Raw genomic sequence first — 21,405 nt, forward strand, 5'->3', positions numbered from 1 at the left:
ACACCCTCATCAAGATGCTTTTTCTGTTCAGTCTTCACAGAACTGCACGGTCTGTATTAGCAAAAAAGATTTCTCTATTTTGAGAGAGCACTAAGGGTTGGAATTGTATAATGCTGCAACATGAACTGTACACAGGGAAAGTTTCCCAGGTGTACATTAACAGTACTTGAATTCAGTTCACTGATACATTGTGGAGGAATAGCCCAGCAGTAGGGTTACCTCCATTACAGGGTAGGCATGTCTATAAAATTCCCTAAAAGAAGCTGCTTTGTTTCGAAGGATTTGCAGTGTCAGATTTACATTCCTCAGATTTGCACTTAAGATTTCCATTTCTTTTGAGACAAGCATGGCCAATGGTGTCAAGAAGCAGCAAGCACCCAGGAACACGAGGCTGCAAAAGCCAAACATTCAGAGTTTCACACCCAGGGTTTTGCAGGCAGTTTTGATGTAAGGATGACAAAGGGGAAAGAATGCATTATAAAGAGCTGAAGTCATCTTTTCCTGCTAAACTGTTTGCATTTTTACATATACCAATACCAGTTCCTTCAAGGGAGGGGCCCCACGTGCTCTAACCTCAGGCTTCATTCCACAGCTGATCAATTTTTTTTTTCTTCTCATGGTGTAACTTTCCAGAGAAATAAATACTTTTGTTCCATGGGAACACAGTGAAGTCATCCAGCTGATAATTAAAGCAGTTGATTATCAACCAAATTATTCATAAGACACATAAATATTGTCAGAAGGCAAGCACTTTGATCTCGCTGAAACAAAATTCCCTTTATTTGAATTGATTTGCTTCCAGCAGCTTTTCGCTGCTCAAAAATTTCACAAGGAATTTCGCTATTCCATCCTGGGTCAGGAAGAAATGAAGCTTAAGTGTCAGAAATTCCCACAGAAACAAACTCTCATGTTTTGTGCAGGCCAACCTCCTCTCTCGTATTTGGTAATTCGTTTATTTTTGTTTCTTTCAAATCATCAACTGCTTTCACAGAAACAAAAGTACTTCCTGATGCTGTTATGAACTTGCTGACCTTGGTTGAGTTTAGTTGCTCTCCTTTATTGCAAGAAAGATTAGAGTTACTCCTTGTGCACCTTCAGATAAAAAAAAAAAACCAAACTGCTGAAGGGAACATTTTGTTGCACACAGAATCATAGAATGGCCTGGGTTGAAAAGGACCACAATGATCATCTAGTTTCAACCCCCTGCTATGTGCAGGGTCACCAACCAGCAGCCCAGGCTGCCCAGAGCCACATCCAGCCTGGTCTTGAATGCCTGCAGGGATGGGGCATCCACAACCTCCTTGGGCAACCTCTTCCAGTGCCTCACCACCCTCTGTGTGAAGAACTTCCTCCTAATATCTAACCTAAACCTTCCCTGTCTCAGTTCAAAACCATTCCCTTTGTCCTATCACTATCCATCCTCGTAAATAGTTGTGTCCCCTCCTGTTTATACACTCCCTTTGAATATTAGGAGGCCACAATCTTGCAGTGCTGCTTTCACAGGATGTGCAGAAATTATTTCATCATGTAAGTGCTGCACATATAAGTCCACGGGAATATCTGCAAGTCACAAGCCAAAGAAACACTTCAAAATTCATAAAAGCTAAGAAAGGGATTTTATGAGACCATTTAAGCTGGCCTTAAAACTACCTATCATCTGTAAGTTAGCCAGCAGACACAAATACACTAACAGGCACCTTAATAAAAGCCTTAATAAAAGAGTCAAGCCTTGGCACCCTGTCGAAGAGAAACACAAGTGGCTTTATCCTAGGCTGGCAGAAAAGTAGTGCTTTGTCATAATGCTACAGCTATACATAGCCTCTCCCAGAATATAACCTAACATTCTGTACAACTGCAAATCCAAAATGTTACATCTGGGCTCCATCACAGAAAAAATAAAGGTATTTTAGTGTAAAGCATTTTGGTGGCCACACCCTGCCTTCCATCAGCTGCCACATGGGATTAATTATTTACACTTCATTAGAATGTATGTAACAGCAGGCATTAAGAGCACTGGGAGACTTGAAACAAAAAACAAAGCAGCTTTGGATTTAGGCAGAAACTCTGTATTTTAGGTGCAGGGTCTTTAATAGTGCTATTCTCTCCTACAGAAGGAAAGCAGCTTGTGACAGCAGTGAGCACAGGCATCTGCAGACACATCTGTATTAGCAACCACCAAGAATTATCATCTCATTATACCACGAATTTTTATCTCATCTGTTGATTCCAAGGGATTAACGATCAAAAGATTTATGTTGATGTTCATTATTACAAAGAATAGTATTTTAAGATATCAAAATGTAACAAACTGATTTTTTCTTTAAATTTTAGAAAAACAAGTCTTTTTCTTGAAGCTTCCATTTCCATGCTGGTTTGTTTTCCTTGCCCATTAAAGAATCTCTCCAGACACACAGTTGTGCCCAGAGCTCACTCAAAGCTGCTAGGAAAAAATTACCTGCGATTTGCACTGAGCCATCTTCTCCAAGAAGAATGTTTCCTGCTTTCACATCCCTGCAGAAAGACAAAGCAACAGTGAGTGGAACTCATTAAAACTTCTCTTCAACCAATTCAAAGTTTGTTACTTTACATTCTGTTGCATTAGAACTTCTTGTTTATGTATGATTGGAAACAACAGTGATTTAACACTGATCGTAACTTCAGTAGAAAGAGGTATGTAGACTACTTATAGCTAGCAGCATTTTAAGTGCTATGGCTACAAAGAAATTGAATAATTTAACTGAAAAATACCCCTCAGCCCCACGCCTTGCTGCATCCAGCCCTGGTTCACCTGGTTGCTTAAGAAACTGATTTAGCTCAGTATACTAGTGGAAATCCAGCCAGAAGAAAAATGGTGTTTGCTGCTGGCTCAAGGAGCTCAGCCACAGTCTGCAAGACAGGGAGAGCAGATCTGGCACAGCAGCAAGGTGACAAAGGGAAAGCAGAGCCGCTCAGCTGTGCCGGAAAACCCCTGCACTTATGCAGAACCTCCCTGAGTTTTGTTGCACACAAAGTCAAGGAACACTCAGCACATACTATGAAAGTTCTCATACTATCCTTTTTTTTTTTCTTTTTCTTCATTTCCATTCCATTCACAGCAGCATCTCTTGAACCTTACATACTTGACAGCTACACAGCTGTTAACCATGCTTTGGCTATAACAGCATGCAGACCCAAGCACTGTATCAAGAAGGGCTGCAAGCAAAGTGCCTGCATGGGGAATGGATGCAGCAGTGAAGCAGTATTGCATGGCGTACCTCATGTAATGGCAGCCATCTGAAGGGAAGAGAACAGAAGAAAGAACAGATTCTCCCCCCAGACACCTGCAAATACCCAAAATCCTTTCACAGAAAAAGCCAAAAGCTATTTTTCTCTCCTCCCTCATGAGTTGTGAGAGCAGAACTGGCGCGATGGCCTGGCCAGAGCATCCTGCTTAGGCCCTGGAAATCTCCTTCCTGGCTTCTGAAGAGCCTGGGCTGCTGCCAGGATAATTCTGGACACATCTTCTCCAGTACTGCTATGTTCCTCCCAACACCCAGTATAAGGCACTGGCACAGTAAGGCTCCCCCCCAGCTTCAAGTAGAACAAAAATTAATGAAAACTGTAAGTCAGGGCCAGTAACGATGATTTTACCAGCAAGAAGCAGACAAAGTCTTTAAAGAAGCATTTCAAGTCCTGTCAAACAAACAGCTCTTGCTAGCAGGAACCATCCCAGAGGCCTCATCCATGTCTGAAGCACAAGTGTAAGAACAAGCACAGGAAATGCTAGCTTGTTTTAATGATCAAGATGCAGACAAGAAATACATGGAAACACTGAATGATATTCAGAATTAGCCTCAAGAAGCTCATTTAATATCAGAATGGGATTTCAAGCACTAAGAAGATGCAACAGTGGTACTGGAATAACCACACAAACCAAATCACTGCTGGTCAGCTCCAGCCCTGCTCGTTTCATGCTGGCCAAACACATGAGTGTGCTTTAAGGGGAAAGCAAGCTTTCCTGCCAAGGAGCATTACTCTTCCTTTTCTAAGAGTTGCAGCCTTCATAGACAAGCAGGCATCAGTACTGCAGCACTTAGGGACTGTTAAGTACACAGAAGTATCTGGAAGGCTTAAATACAACATTAAACATGCAGCTACACCATCCCTTGTAGCATCCATTGGCCAAATTCAATATAATCAGAGCTTTGGAGAGTTTATTTCCATTTAATTGAGAGTTACCAACTTGACTATCCTCTATACTTCCACAAAGCCATCACAGTTTGTAACAGGAAACGTAAAAGATATCTGCCAGTATCTACAGAAGATGCCTCTGGGACACATAGAAACACAGAATTGAGTTGGAAGGGACCCTTAAAGGCCATCTGGTCCGTGTCCCCTGCAATGAACAGGGACACCCACAGCTCCATGAAGTGCTCAGAGCCCCATCCCTTGGCCTTGGGTGTCTCCATGGATGGGGCACCCATCACCTCTCCGGGCAACCTGTGCCAGTGCTTTACTACCCTTATCATAAAAAACTTTTTCCTACTGCAAGCCAGACGGGTCTGTAGGGTAAGGAGCAGTGAATTCAGATCGAATCCAGTCAAAAGCAAAGCCAGAGTACTCTAGCCCCTTACCTCTCTCATGTGCAGAGACTTGTTTTCTAACTTCAGATTAGATCAATTAAAATTTACATATTTCCTCGTTGGAAACAAAAGTCAGTAAATATGCTGCTTTTGAGCTGATTCAAGAAATTAAAACAAGTTGTTGCTACGATAAGAAGTCTGCCAGCCACTGCCAAACATCCAAGTCATACTGAAGAATGAAACCACAGCTTTGTGTGGCTTTTCTTCTGGGTAACCAGCATCTATGAAGGCAGTTACTCACCCCAGAGTACCAAATCAGAGTGCTGACAAGCACCACGGGGACACTGATTCAGCTTTGAGTCACTGAACCACTGGAACACCTCCCAGCTTTGCCATTCCTCATCCCAGTATGAGGGCAGCATGCTGCCTACAGCAGCAAGGAGCACAGTGGGCAGCATCACTGCTGGATCAACATGGATTCCCCACATTTAGCTTCTCCTGGGGTCATAAGCAGCATCTACAAATTCAGCACTTAAAAACCATCCTTAAGACTAACTACATTTAAAAGCAGTGAGGCAGGGAGAAGGAAGAATGGTGGTTTCCTGTTTATTTTTCTTTGTATACGGATAGACCCAGTGAGATGAATGGCAAGAAGTTTGTTACTCCAGGATATAGCTATTGCCAAGTATAACAATTTGAAGGTACTCCCTATTAACGTGGTAATGTCCATATCCTGGGCTGATACAGTCAGAATAAATGGTGTGCCTCTAGTGTAATTACACTATTGAAAACAGGAAGTAGCTTTGGGCTGTAGCATAAACAGTAATTATATCACATTTTAAATGAAGTTACAGAAGGCTGGAGTAAAAGCTTTCTTGCCAGAAGCTTAACAAATGCCACCACTGCTCTGGGCATTCCTACTTCACTGCTCTGTCCTAAAGCTTCCAAGATCCTTTCTCCAAAACTAAAGGTTCTGTTTTTATTTACCTTGCACTTCACACCAGATGTGAAAGAGGGGGTTGGACTTCACACCAGTGCACCTGGATTCCCCACACCTCAGCAGGGCAGAAATGCCTCATTTGCATTTTGAACTGGTTCAGCTTCCCAGAGCTACCCAGTGCCGTGGTACCAATTGCATCACATTCATGCCTTCAGGGTAGGGCTGGTTCATAGGCATTAGATGCTGGAGAAATAAAATTGACTCCTGATCCACCAAAATTATAGTCAAGCATCCAGATATAGGAGGCTTGAGAGCATAGGAAGGTAAATGCAGTGTTTCCATGTACTCTCCCATTTCATTTTTCAACAGACAGGGAAAAGTGACACCATGAACTGTATCTTAATGGGATTGTTCTCTCTATGAAAAGCCTAACCAAGTCCTCAAAATCCTGTTTAGTGATCAGGTCTGCCTTCAGCCCTTGGCACTGTCACAGTGTTGTCACTGCAGAGGCAGCACTAAGGGTGTATCAAGACCTGCTGCTCCATCAGGGGGTGTGATATTACCAATAACAAGCTGGAGGGGTACAGTCCTGGCACAAGTAATAAAACTTAACTGGCATTCGCAAGAAAAGCAACGAAGCATGTTAAGTCAATACTTTCTGAAGTATCAGTACTTTTTCAAGCCTCAAAATTGTTTGGAATTTGAAAAGAATTTGCTCAGCTTGTGCTCAAAAGTCCTAGTTGTTGCTCCTGGTGTAGACATCAATTTATGGCCACTGAAATGACAATGTCAGCAAAAGACCTGAGCAAAAACTTGTGCATCTAGCATCTAGGGAAGGGGAAAAAGAGAAGCCCTGTTTATTGTGCTTTTTCTTCTCATCATCTGCTTGTATGTGCCTTTAGGATGCAGTGTTGGCTGTCAGCACAGCCGTGAGTCATCTGCCATTAGATGCAATTTACATCAGCTCTAACAACACACTTCCATGGACTGAACCCTACAGTGCATAATTTGGCATGATAAAGGAGGGGTTGGTCCTGCCAAGTTATATTTACTTATTTATTTTTTAAAGGTACAAGAATTACTATTTTCCGTTAACAGTCATGAATAACTCAATATTGATTATGAATGCTACCAACTGCTGTAGTCAACATTATTCTAAGTAATTTGCAAAACACTTTCAGGAACAATCTCTCTACTTACACTTAAATGCAAATCAATTTGTAGCATTATGCACCAAATGAGGGCCATTCTCTCCGTGATCAAGCATTATTCATTCTTCAGTAATTCGCTGTTACCTGCATTCCCTCTTTCCCTTATGAGCCAGGATATAAACAGTCAGTTATAGAAACAGCATTAGCATTTGAGACAGTGCTGCAAAATGGAAACTGGGCTTGGAGTGTGCGAACCCACAGCAGTATTTTTGTGTCCCCAACACATGAGATGACATTTGAGAGCACGGTATTAGGAGTGCTGTAAGGCAGCACGCTCCCATTCTTGGTCAGAAAAGCCACGTGTACCCATTTTCATGCCAAAGGAGTGAGCCTTATGTACTGAACTTCTGAGTGAGACACAATTACTGACAGCCACAGTGCTGTACCCAACCCTGCAGAAGTGGACTCGGAAGATATCTGACAGAGATCTTCCAATACCAGAGTAGCTTCCATGTTCCTCCCTTCAGCCTCCCCACTGATGCTCTATTTGTTCCTGCTTACCCACAGGCATCCCAGCAAGCTCTTGTGGCCACTGGCAAGTGGGGCACACACTAGCAGCCAGGCTGCTACAAAGCACAGCAAGGACCAGCCTGACAATGTGTGGTATTGCTTGGGATTGGGGAAGTGCAGTCGCTGCTCCTTTTCAGTTCTCTGAACTGTGGGGAAAAAGCAGAGCCTAAAAACAGGAGCAAAACACTGGCTACACAGGGAAAGTCATTATTTACTCTGAGTCTCATGCACATTAGCAGGATTTTTAAAGCCTTACATGTGCATTGATAAGAACATTCTGGGTTTTTTTAAATCTACTTTAATGGCTGGACATAACGCAGTCCTAGTCATAGTGACATGACAAATTAATTTCCTGTAGTGCTTTCCTTTAAGACAGCATAAAACACCCTTCAAAGGATCCACGATGCACTTCCTTGGTACACTTCCTCCTTATTTTTCTTCTCCAATGCTGCTTTAAGTCCGAGGTTTAGGGTCCAAGAAACCATGACTCAGAAGTCTGATTCACTCTAGGTTAAGTCACTATGTCAGCTCAGACAAAGGGGAGCACACAAAGCACGCTGCTGGAGATGTTACCAAAATTCTTGCTGTCATCTCAGCTAGCTGAATAGCTCCGAGGGATGGCAAGATGCTGAGGCAGTACAGAGAGCTGAGCTAACTCATGCAAGTCTGACAAAGTGAGAGTGAGACAGTGTGAGGTGAAGAGTGCCACATCACTCACTGCCTTACTGTGTCAGACATTCACTGTTATCACAGTGTAAGCAACTTTCCTTTATCTCAGCAAATTCTGCCCAGCTTACGCTTCTTGCTCTTCTGCCAACCTTGTTCTTTGATGGTGTTCCTTCTCGTCCCACATGTTTATGAGACTTACAATGGTTGAAACGAGGTGTGGTTCCTGCATGCTTCAGTCTTTACTTTCCACTGCCACACCTGAAGCCCAGCACCAGCACTCAATTAAGCTTAACTGCACCAGATGGGATGGAACTAGATGATCTTTGAGGTTCCTCCCAGCCCAAATCATTCTATGATCCTATGATTAGTGCAGGAGCTGCTCCAGCTAGGCCTAGCCCTATCACCATGCATCATGATCGTCAAAGCATACAAACCTCAGAGCCCAGCTTCCTCCTCCTGTACACAAGAGGTTTAACAAGCTCACTCAATTCACAGCACTGCTTACAGCAGTGTAATACAAGCATGTGCATGCACTCATCAGCTTATGGCAAGGAGGATCAGCCAAGCAACGAGGACTGCTGACAGGTCTCAGCCTGTCAGCTGTCCGTGGAAGAGAAGTTACATCTCCAGCATCACACATCACTCTGTAAAGCTTCCCTTCTTCAGCCAGAAATTGTAGTTTTTCCCCTCAGTTCCCCAATAGGAATGGATCCTCCCCTTCAGGCTTCAAAACTAAGTTCTCATTCCTCTGTACAGCAGCTATAATTGGACTGGGGTTTCATCTACTCAGCCCTTCCATTTCCTGATCCTGCTTCCTCTGTAAGGACTACAACAGAGATGAGGCATAAAGCTCCTTAAACAGCTGCTGCATGAAAACCAACATTTTCTGCAGAGTCACAAGGTCTGCCTCCTTCCCCTGAAGGCCTAGATATTTTTGGGAGGCCTTGTCTTAGCCATTGGTAACAGAAGACAACACCCAATTATAACTTGGCCTTATTTGAACATTTCCTGCCCAATCATCTGACATGCAGGTAGGCAGACACACTTCCTGTGGCAACACAAATGAGGCACGTGTGTTCTAAACCATGTTCCTAGTGTGCACAGAAACAGGAACTTCCCCCAAACTACTGCTCACATAGTCAAAGACTGAAGAAAGCCAATGATTCACACATCTCAGGCTTTCACCACATCATGACAGAGATGCAAGTTCCTTCCAGGAAACGCAATCACCTTGGATCAAATGAAACCCAAGATTTTGATACAACACAGCTTAAATAGGTCTCGGTTCCCACGAGGCAATAATGGGCAGCTCTGCTCTGGGGAGGCAGCTGTATATCTGCATATACACATGGTCCAAGCACCGTCCATATCTCCAAAGCCACCCACAGCTCGTGCTCAGTGTCTGCACTGTGATGCAGAAAGGAGACATCTGAGAGAGCCGGGGCTGCTGAGCCACTCGCTGGTTTGACTTTCTTCTCCTGAACTTGGAATAAGTTAGTTTTAAGTCAAGCCAGCATTACAAGAGGAAAGCTCGCCTTATTTTATCCAGCTGTTTGTATAAAATGGAGAAAGCAGTTATAAAATTGGGTTAGTTTATATTAAAAGATATCTTTACAATGGAAACAGTCCACTTGGCACCCCCAGTCCAACTTGGTGATGCTTTCCACGCTTCCACAAAGTGATGGATTTCTCTATACCAATTCCCTGTCTGTTGTCCTAAATGCGTGTGGACTTTGTCTCAGTTTTGTTTGAAAGTACTATGTTTTACTTTGTAAAGCCTTCCAAGAACTCTGCAAGACAGGATATAATTTGATTTAGTTAACGTGCAGAAATAATCTCTGATGCAGCCTCATAAAATTTTAAAGCATGCTTAATGTTACCATACAAATTCAGTAAATGACTTATTTCTCATGCTTTAGCATAAGGCATGAATGAAAACACTGCAGTAATCTGAATAAATGCTTAAGGCATTTCCATATGCACTGGTTTCAGGATCTGTGAAGGCCAGAGAAGTTGCCATATTGCAGCAGGGGATGGTGGTCACAGCCACCTTCTTGAAGTGGGTTACTTACTTGATGCATCACTGCAGGAAGGATGAACACCAGCAACTTCATTAACCTACTGCTGGGGAGATGTTACAAGAGCCTATTTCAGGAATCCTGCTCCTAATAACCTACACTGGTAATGGCAGTGACCTGAGACATCACAAACAAGGATGCTGGAGTAAATGTGTATGGCTAAGTCAGACTGATATTCTCTCCTAAGAATGCTGCTGAGACAGAATGAGGATTGTTATCCTGCCAACACATCCAATCCACATATTTCTGACCACTCAGGAACTGCAGGATACCATGGTAGTATGCAATATGGGCATGGATCACTGACCAAAACCTTCAGAGATCACCCCAACCTCTTTCTCCTGCTTCTTACCTTTAGGGAATACGCAACACTGGAAAGGATCCACAAGGATCATTGCATCCAACTCCCAAACTCTCTTCACATAACTCATCTTCACATAATAAAGGGGACCAAAAAAACCCAAAACAGCAACGCAACACATACTTCCATGCTTTCATCAGCAATGATACTTACCTAAGGAATTTTAATCGCCAGTTTTTAGGTTTTGGAGCTGCTGGTTTTCCTAGAAATAGGTAACAGCAATTCTCCACAGAAGCTACTATTTCTGGATGTCTGCAGATTTGAGATTTATAACTGGTTCATATTTTCCTTTTGAACCACAGGGTCACCTTTTTTACCTCTTTAAAAAAAAAAAAAAAGAAAAAAGGATTTCTCACTGGCACAGACTGTCCAGAGAAACCACATATGCCAACCCTGGAGGTGCTCACAGTCAGGCTGGATGGGGCCCTGGGCAGCCTGACCTGGTGGGGGGGCAGCCCTGCCCACAGCAGGGGGTTGGAACTGGATGGGGTTTAAGGTCCTGTCCAACATAAACCATTCTATAGTTCTACGAATGCTGCAGGAGAAGAAGCTGGTTTGCCAACTAACCACAATACGGCCCAGCCTAATAACAGTGCATACAGAGAGGAGATTCAGTGCTCTGTGCTCTCAGTATCACCCAGCAAGGTTTCTACGTGGGGGACAAAAATCTCTGGGTACAAACAAAGCAGAGCAGCATCTTCTCTGCCTGCCCACACCAATGTGTGTGAAAGCACACAAATAACACCACCATTGCTCAGACTACTCAACCATTTATAAAGTTAAGACTGTGAAATCTTCATTAACAGATGTCTTTAAAGGGTATTTCTATACATCCTTTATTTTAAGGAATAAAAGACCTAAGCACACTCCCCTAAGTATAAAGTCACCAGAAAGCACCAGTTTGGAGTTAAAATCTTCACCTCCCACCCTGGCCGAGAGGGGTGTTTGCCCAGCACTTCTCCATACCCAGGGACACAATGTTTTTCCCATGCTTTGGTGCCAATTTTCTATATCAGGATACAGTCTACCAGGCTCTGTGACTTGGGGCAATCCACTTCCCATGGCTGAGCAGTGGCTAGCTTTCCAATTACTCATGTACCAACTTACAAAATCCAACTGGCAATTAGAGGTGAATGGCTCCACATCATCACGCCTCGCTCCTTCCCTACAAAATTCTACTTTGAAAATATGTTCCCTAAAACAAGATTACAGCCCTAGCTGGAAGGGGGCCATGAAGTTTTCCTACAGCACTGCTACAGAAACAAAGAACTACAGTATTTCAGTTGGCAAAATGCTAAGAGACATATTGAAATCCAGTTTTACCACGGTACCTGCCAGCCCAGATATCAATGCATTAATCAGCTACATGAAAATTAAGCTTGAATCCTGTAGGACAGTTGAGGTCTGCCAAAACACATCCATCAGCTCCTTCATTTTATATCCAACTCAATACCAGAAGAGCATTACTGCAAAACCACACAGACAAACATGTATTGGTGATATATATGGGTATAAACTTGCATGCAAACACTTTTTGCAGAAATTGTTAAATACAGTTGGAGCAAACAGTGAAGTTGTGTTGGAGCAGAAGCTAATCTAACCTCGTGTATCAAATGTGCTGCTGCACTCTTCCACCCTACAAGTAGAGCACTAAGCAAGTTTATAGCTGGATCACTGCCATGACAGTACTCCAAGTGTGTGCAACCCCAAAGCACTGCCTATGCTTTTTTGTTTTTACAGAAGGACAAGTATCACATTCATTGTGCTGCAACAAGAGACTCTAACTATATGCAAACGCTCCAGCAGTGTATCGTTTCACCTGGATTAATTGAAATATTCAGTTACACAACACTAATCACAAACAGAAAACAAGCTCAGGGATAAAAATAGGGAGAAAAGTAGAGAGCCCTTGTAACAGTTAATCAGCATGATATGGTAGTCAGATTGCCATAAAAGAGCACCACTTGAAAATGCTTGGAGCTTCCCTCCAAAAAAAAAAAAAAACCAAAACTCATGGGTTGCTTTTGCTTTATTCCCAGGTCCTTCAAACTGCTGGATAACTACTAATTCCCAGATCCAGTGAGGAACTGCAGCCCGAACAGAGAGAGATTCATCATACCCCATGTGTCACCCGGGCAAGATCAGCGTGAGTGCAGCTCAGCACATTGCTCTTGGTCCACTTCCATAAAAGCAGCTGAGCAGGATCCTGCAGGACAGCTCCATAGAAAGGGTTCCAAGTCCATTCTCCCTCAGCATGAGACTGAGCAGTGGGATTTCAGAGTGCTGCTGGGATCGCCAGGTGACACAGAAAACCACAGTGGTGACCTCAGCAGCTGGCACAAGGACATGGCAACTCAGGCAGAGGTGCCAGCCCCGAGATAGGGGAGACAGTGCTGGTTTTGAAGGATGATGGGAATTATCTGCAATTGTTAACTGCTTCAGGAAGATAAAAACCTATTTCTGCTTTCTCCTCTGTCCTTTCCATACGGCCTCAAATGTTGTTCAACCCTTGCAAAAGATACAACTTTGGACAGTGTGGGAAACCAAAGCATTTGCTGCTCAACAATGGCATCTATTCAAGCCTCAGCCTAGCTCTGCTTGTTAATTAGGAAAATAAACAAAAAAAATAGAATTTAAGCCTTCTCTAGATATTTGCCTTTCTGATCTCCTCTAGAGAATGCTGTCAAACCACTCTCCTGTCCCTTTGCTCCCTTGTGAAGCCAGCTTCCCAAACCGTAATTGGAAGCGGCATTAAGTTCAAGACAAGCTTATACACAGTAAGATTCAGCAGCAGCAGAATTTCATTAAGGCAGTTTTCCACTTGTTAACTTAATTTACCCATTTAACATGATACATAATTTAGAAGCACTGAGCTCCAACCATCGGATATACGTTTGCTCTGCTCTGACTGATTACTTACAGCAGTAACAAGCTGTTCCCACTTCAGGTCAACAGTTGGGTCCACACATTTATCCTTAGGGCTTTGTCAATAGCTTGCTTGTCCAAGCACAGGTGTGCTAATTGTTTGGTTTTTTTTTTCCTCACTCAGACCTTGTCCCTAATTTAATGAATTTGTCATTTTCACCAAGGTATGACACAGTAAATAATAGCCCAGTTGCATTTGTAACCAGCTGAGCTCCATACTTTGCTGGATTGCTGCTTGCCTTGGGTTTGTTGTTCAATACCTAACGTCACTTTCAGTTCTGACCCTTCACAGCTGACTGTGTTCTGGTCTGAGGTTCTGCCCTTCATCACAGACACCATGCTCAGCAGCTCAGCCATCACCTGATGCTGCTTCCTCTAGAGCCAGATGCTTTAATCTGACCCAGGGGACCAAAGTTTAGTTATTTTAAACACTTCCTCTCAAAGCATCTTTGGCAAGGCTTCCATCTGCATTCCCCATCAGGCATGGCCACTGCTATGACCCCTCGTGTTAAGCAAAATGTGAAAACCATACAGACATTCATACGTAGTGCAGATGAGACCTTTCCTCATACAACTTTAAGCTGTGTTTATCCCACACATCTGGATCAAATGCAAGCCAGTATGATTAACTCTGTTAAGGAAGCACATCTCTTACCTCAGAGGCATGTAAAGCTTGCTCCCAGCCACTAGTTACAAACCCATGCATTGCTTCACAGGTAGGAAACTTATACACAACTTCCCTTCCATACCTCGGTTACCACTTCTCCAGATTTCTCAGCATAGTGAGGTTTCCCAGACCACTCTGTGCCCCACACAACACATGAATCCAAACACTTCACTGTTGGAGTTGCCCCAATACACGTATCCATGTAGCTCCAATCCTCACCACGACTACTAGTTCTTGCTGTTCCACTACAGCAAGGCACATGGAGAAACATCTCTTTGTAAGAAATCCCTACCTGACATCTTCAGAAAAAAATGAAATTTAACACATTACATTTAAATTTAATTGGACAAGATGAATTAAATGAGCAAAAAATCAACTGGAAGTCACAGATGAACATGGTTGGGTCAATTATTTATGGAAAGGGTGCAAAAAAAAAAATCACCCTTGCTCAGCAAGGAAGCTGTTCTATTACATTACCTTCCTAGAGCTGCCTGAAGTCATTTCTAAAAATGAAAGTTAAGTGAACAGCTGTGAATCAGAACTGTCTTCAGCAAAAACAACTATTCTTGTTAAATAGGAATTGTAATGGAGACTGGAAACTGAAATTTGAGATTTCTTTCAGGGAAATGAACCATTCCAAAGTTGCTTCCAACCTTTTGTTTCTTTTTAACCAGAAACAATCCCACAAAGGCCATTCAGTTTGATCAAAACTATGAAATGAATGCTTCTTGGATTTTCTAATTAAAACAACATTTTGGTACAGTGAGTTACCCCTTCTCGAGCAGCAAGAGGACAAGCATTGCTGCTGCTGTGCTGGAGCAAGTTTATAATGGCGTTGTACCAGAAGACAACCAAGCTCACAGAATTCCCAAAGAAGAGGTTGCTGTTCCCAGCAGCAGCGTGTGGCTGGGATGACGTATATGACCCACAAGCCATATGTTCTATTTTCAGTGCATACTTAAGATTGTACATTTATTTATTTTAAATGACAGAACATATTGAATCAGCACCCTTTCTTTCTAAACTACGCCACACCTTGAAACACCAGGGGACAGGAAAACATGCTTTAAAAATACACCCCAAATGACAGAGCAACACAGAAGCCCATGTTTCAGTGATCCATCAAACCACATACGGCCATTAGTTAACTAACTGGGTTTTGTCCACAGAACAGTTTTTCAGTTCTAATCTTGTTTCCATCTTTTTTAAATGAAAACACCCAAATTTAAATGTCATGATGTTCACTCTGCAGCATCCTGACTTAAAAAGAACAAAAAACAACCAGGCTTGAAGGACTCCTTATTAAATTGTCCAACATTTCTTACACAGCACTCACACAGTGAGTGATTTGTAGCTCTGCAAGAAATGAGACCAGCTGAAGCTTTTCCAGCTCTAATAATCACTCGTCGTAGCTGGATCTTGACATTTGGAAAAAGGTTTGCTATACAAGAACTTCAGATATCCCAAGGTTTATCCAAGCTTGTCCTCGTCATATATTTTCTATAGAAGTAGTTGCCACACAGAAACCTGAACTCTGAGTTTCAGTAAAGCCCCATCTTTCCTTTCCATTCCCTCTATCCTAAGAGCATATGCATTCTGGTCAGCCCAGCTCAACTGCTGTTCCAGTGGTGCACACTTCAGGACAGTGATGAGAAACATGAAAAATACCTGTGGATCTGTCCGTTTTTATGCAGGTAATCCAGCCCCTCCAGCACTTCCTTGAGGATCGTGGCTATACAGGGCTCATCCAGGACACCGGTCTTGTGTTCTCCTTTGGCCACAATGTGCTTTATAATATCCAAAACAGAGCCTAGAGAAAACAGTTCAACACATTAGCTTAAACTAGAAGAGCTGATTTGTATACTTTATAAACGCTCAGTACAGAAGTTTACTGGGAGGAGAAGCAGGAGGATCTGTCAGTGGCTGGAGACTTTCCTGAAGGGAAAGCAGTGGCAGCAATGCAGGCCTTAACACCCATGAGACTGATAGAGAAGGAAAATCCTCATGGCAGGCTGTAAACACCCCGTGATCACAAGGAACTGTGAGTCTTTGAACAAGCCAAAATGTAAAGTGTACATACACACAGGACTCTTGGAAGGGCATTCAGTAGATACTGATGCTACAGCTGTTTTAGTACTGGAGAAGCAGGAGAGGGAAATGGAAAAAACAGGGGAGCTGCAGCAACTTGCAAGCATAGAACAACAAGCTTAATAAAAAAATCAGACTCTGTGCTCTAGCAAACTCAATACAGAGGAAATTAAAATATTGAATATTGAACAAATGAGGCTGAATTCTGAACATAAATCATTTCTCTACTGCATACAAAAATAGGATAACTTAGATCCTTCCCTAGAAGCATTAGGCTTCGTTTCTCCCCCAGCCATGGTGTGAATTACATCACCTTGTGTGACAAACCACATTTTATGGAGTAAATCACCTCTTTGAATCACACCCAGAAATAAGTGGAATCACTGACCAATAACACTTTTCTTGTGCAAGTTCTGTTTTCACAATCTATTGGATGTTATATTCTGTGTGTGTGTGCATCTGGATTAAAGAGAGTCTCCTCAGAGCTAGGTTTTATTGCTCCCTCTGCCCCAGCATGAGATGCCTAAGCTTGTTTTCCAGGTGTGTGCTCTGCAACCCCTTCAGACATTGGTTGACATGATTTAATCAGCAGATAATTGACTATTAAGTTTTTTTTTACAGATATCAATCAGCACAAAGTAATGTCAGCAGCACTAAGAAGTTCTTAAAGAATGACCAAAGCAGGCATGACTGCAAAGCACCAATTCCAGCAGTGTTAGCCTTGGAAAAGCAAGGCTACCAGGGAAAGAACATCTCAATACTAACACAGCTAATTTAGAAAAGCTGAAATATCATTCTTCCTAACTTGCAATGAGGAGAAACCAAACACTTCTGTATTTGACAAGCAGCAAAAAAAACAAGAAACTTTCTTATATGAATTTGGTTGATGTGGAGATTACAAATTGTACCTGGCAATTATTGAAGTAAACAAAAATATAAAGAATTTGTTTTTTTCAGTCTTAATGTTCAGGCAAGAAAAAATATCTATCAGCTTTATTTTTTTTTTTTTAATTAACTATCTTATCTATATCTCTAAGCTCAAACAGCCACGTGGATAGGCTTTCACTTAGTATCTTACTTCTGGATTCTCACAGAAGAACAGAAAGATGATACAGATCTGTGCACAACAAGGGTTTGCTTTGCACAATCAGAACTGCACAGGAAACAACCAGATGGGTGCACAGTATCCCTTAGTTGTGGGAAGTGCTGTGTGCTGAGTTACCCAACAGCTGGCTGCAGCCAGGGGGGCAACTCCCCGCTCTACTCAGCCACACACTTTCCATCTTCGTCACTGCAGAGGAGCTGGGCATCACTAAGATAACTGCTAAACAGACTGAAAACTAAGCTGGCAAGAAAAAAAGGCTGTGTTTGGTTAGCAGTGAGCATAAATAATCTATGGGATGGATGAGTGCCAGAGCCAAGGAAAAAGGAGGAGAAGAACACGCTCATGAGCAGAGAAAGGAGCTGATAGCCCCGTGTGTCAGTTGCAAGCAATAAGACCAGCTCCACTCTTCTTCAGAATGGCACCTACAGTTTCTTCCTCCCCAAAAAACCTTTATCTGGCTCATGGTATTTACAAAACACAAGATCTTAGCACACATTAACAAAATAGAAAAAGAACTGTAGAATCGTAGAGTGACCTGGGTTGAAAAGGACCATTATGACCATCTAGTTTCAACGCCCCTGGTGCATGCAGGGTTCCCAACCAGTAGACCAGGCTGCCCAGAGCCACATCCAGCCTGGATGCTAGAAGCAGCATCCAGCAGAAGCAAACAAAACAAAAAAAAGAAGTCTAGTTGCGTAACATCTCCCCAACATTTCACACAAGAATACTCTTCTTAGAGAAGGTAAAAGAAAGCTGAAAACTGCTAAGCACAGAGGCTCTTGTCTTCAGTTAGCTTTGTCTTGGGTCTTGATTAGTCAAAGTTTTCACCCAGCCATAACTTAGGTTGTTCTGCATGCTGAGCTCCCTGCATAGGAGCAGCATTATCTTCACTGAATGAACCTGTGAAATACCCAAAGTTAGAATACAAACCCCTCCACTGAAATCTCACCTTTTAGGTTCCACTGGCTCAGATGCTCTCTTGTATGGCATGAGGACTCAGCTGGGATTCAGCCTGTCACCTATTCATACTAATAAGAATGTGCTTGCAAGCCCTGATGTTCCTTATTTTGGACAAGAATTTTTTTTGACACCTACAGGAAAAGACCAAAAATCCTTCACTTTCACTGTTCAGGTTTTTCCTCTGAAATGTGCCTTTATCTGGAGAACAAACTGCCACTTGTTTAGAAGTCCAGTGAAAATATGCAGTTCTTCACGTACTCATTTTGTCCTCTTTCCACCCACAAATCTGTTAGCAGACCTTGTTTAGAAGCATTTCACCTCTCCTGCAAAGGGCTCAGGGAACATGAGGAGGAAGATAAGATGTTCAAAATCATTTGGTCAGAAATCCTGTGTCAGCCAAGTTTGAGGTTGTACCCAACCCAGTAAAAAGGGGGAAAAAAAAATAAAAGACAAGAGGGCATGCACACAACAAGCCTTCTTTGTAAACTGGCAACAGTTGATTCACACCCATGCTGTGCATCTGCTCCCAGTCCAACCTGCCATTTTTAGCATGTTTTTCAAAATCCACTTTCCCAATGAGATGCCCAAAGAAGTGAAGGAATTTGCCAACCTTCTACAGAAAGGAGAACAGCAACAAGGCCATCAGCGAAACACTTCACTCAGGGAACAGCAGAGAAGCAAAAGAGAAGCCACCTTCCTGATCAAGAAAGCGTTAGATGGTTCATCCCTATTTTGTTTACACTATTAAAAAACAGCTTTGCTACTGGCATCACAACATGTTGTGTTTTCCCAATGCACAGATCAGTAAATCAGGAGGTAGGTGTTGACTTCAGACACAAAGGCAACCTTATAAAAACACAGCATGGTATGATATGAAGAACAAAGCCAAGCTGTCTTTCCATACACTGCTATGTGCAATATTAGAAATCTCCTAACATTCTGGTTCAGGAAGATTGCTACGGTGTGGCTGAATAACCAGTAGCAGACAAATCTAGCTGTAGACGTCCAGGTTCGCTGCAAGAGAATTGGACTAGATGACCTTTAAAGGTCCCTTCCAACTCGAACAACTCCATGATTCTAGGAAATGTTCTCACTTTCACCAACTGCATTATGCTGTAGGAGGTTAGTAGGCTGGAGCCCTATCCATAGCCTAAGGGAAAAAAAGGACTACTTTGCATACAGTGGCTTGTTCCCAACACAGCAACACATTAACTGCTAGAAATTAACCAGAACATTCAACTGAACTGGAACCAAGATCAGATCTACACAGAAGCATGGTGTTCTACCCATTGATCATCCTGTTTCAGGATACCAGCATAACTCTGGGTACCACTAGTTTCTAAGCCAGGCTCCAAACCACTTTCAAAAAGTAACTGAGGAAGTCTGGAACACACCTAAACTTTGCTGAATCTCTGCTTAAATGTAACGTCAGTGCGGATTTGTGCTCCACATACACAAGTGGACTGAGCAATCTGCAAGACAAATAGCTCCCATGATCTAGTGGCCAGAAGATAAAGTTAATACTGGAAATAAGACACACACCACACATTAAAGAATAGTTATAGTAGCATTTTCAAGAACAAAAAGTCACTGAAATGTCTTTAAAAGTAAAATCTGAATTCTCTCTAGAATGTAGCTCCTATTTCAGGTTATAGAACTGTAATACTACAGTACTTATTGTACATGTTTCTTTTGAAGTCAGAAAACACAAGAGAAGAAGCTGCACATGCACAGAACAGGGGTTAGGCTTCAGCTGAAAGAAAAAAAAAGTAGTTTGGCTGAGGCTGACTGAAGTGCTGCTCCAAGCCCAGAAGGAGAAACACGTCAGGAAAACACAAAACAGAACTGAAGAGCCAAAAGTGGAGCCTAAACATAAATATAAGTGATAATGTCATTGATAAGAACATTTAAAGAAGTCTAGCAATAAACAATTATTATGAAGTCCAGCAGCAGGCAAAAGAAAGGAGACATTAAGAGATTGATGTGGAAAAAAATGTGGCTCTAAACAAATTGCTGCCTATCAAATATATACTGAGCAGCACACCGACAGGAAGCTCAAAAGATATTGAGCAAAGATACTGTGATAGAGCATTTAACATTACTTGTCATTCATTATTCAAGTGCCCCAGTATGTGACGCCAATTGCAAGCCGTATTACGTCTGCTTAGTAAAGTGCAGTCCCACAGTGCTAACCATACAGCAATTGAAAGTTAAGTGGTTTTCCATTCAAACTAACAAGCTCCACAGTCTGCTCTGACAGTTCCTAATGCAATAGCTCCTAATGACAGCACAAGTCACCAGGGAACACGCTGTACATAGGCTTATCCTCACGCAACAAAACCCAGCCTGTAACTACTAAATGTCAAATACAAACAAGCAGGGAGTAACTTGTTCTGGAGTCTTCACTGCTCGCATCAGCCCTGCAGCAGATGGATCAGACATCTGTCCAGTTGCACAAAAGGAATCAATCCCCCCATTTGCTCTCCCTGTTGCCCCCCAAGGACTGAAGAGCAGGAAGCTCTGCAGCTCTCATTTTGCCACAGCTGGAGAATAGCTGATTAAGTCTGACTCGATCCACAGAAGCTCATTTCCAATTTTCCAGAAGGAAACAGTTAACTTCCACCCATGACAGCAGTATCTAAGCAGCAAAGACAAACCTGTGAACAAAGAACATCCTAAATTTCTAAGAAGGCAATGTTCCTGTAGATTAAGATCTGGCAGATCATTTGCAACCCACTCTAGTGACTGCAGTCCTGCCCTGTACCCTATACACATACCAAGTAGAGCCATCTCCTTCAAAATTCACCCTGTACTACACGCTCCCCTATTTTCTTCAGCACAAAATGAGATTTAATGAGTTCCAGCATCACAGCTCACCTCCGCCCTTGTTGTGCCAATGCACCTCCTTACAAAGCCATACTGTAAATGAGATCACTGCACTAACTGGTAATCCAGTTTTCCAGGCAGGGTGGAGAACCAGCAGCCAGAAACTTCTAAAACCAGCTCTGCTGCTGGAGAAAACTTTAGTGTAATCGCACCCTTGGGGTAAGAAGTCCTAATTGTTCCATTGATTCACTTTCAACAGCAAGCCACCACAAACAACAGTGCTTCCTGCTCCGAGTCCAAAATGCATTTCTTCAACCTCACCTACAGCCCTGAGCACTGGTAACAGCATTTAGAAAGTCTGCTTCTAATGTTCCTCCTTATGAAGAAAGCAGCCACGTGACAGCCATCAGCCATCCTGCTTAATGTTTCAGCGCAAGGAGTGAAGACATTATAGCAGAGAAGGATAGGAAAACTGGAGCAGTTTAAGAGGAAGATTACAGATA

General features: G+C 42.6%; 1 protein-coding gene across 1 annotated transcript in view; it reads right to left on the reverse strand.

Annotated features, from left to right (window-relative positions):
* OXSR1 (oxidative stress responsive kinase 1) overlaps positions 1–21,405 on the reverse strand; it is a 90,146-nt gene that overhangs the window by 29,916 nt on the left and 38,825 nt on the right. The window contains exons 4-5 of the mRNA XM_031607883.2: positions 15,592–15,733; positions 2,456–2,511 (exon numbers count right to left, since the gene is read on the reverse strand). Coding sequence (XP_031463743.2) covers positions 2,456–2,511; positions 15,592–15,733 — 198 coding nt within the window. The remainder of the gene's footprint in view (positions 1–2,455; positions 2,512–15,591; positions 15,734–21,405) is intronic.

The sequence above is a fragment of the Phasianus colchicus genome, chromosome 6 (assembly GCF_987193195.1).
Source record: "Phasianus colchicus chromosome 6, bPhaCol1.hap1.1, whole genome shotgun sequence".
Classification (NCBI taxonomy): domain Eukaryota; kingdom Metazoa; phylum Chordata; class Aves; order Galliformes; family Phasianidae; genus Phasianus; species Phasianus colchicus.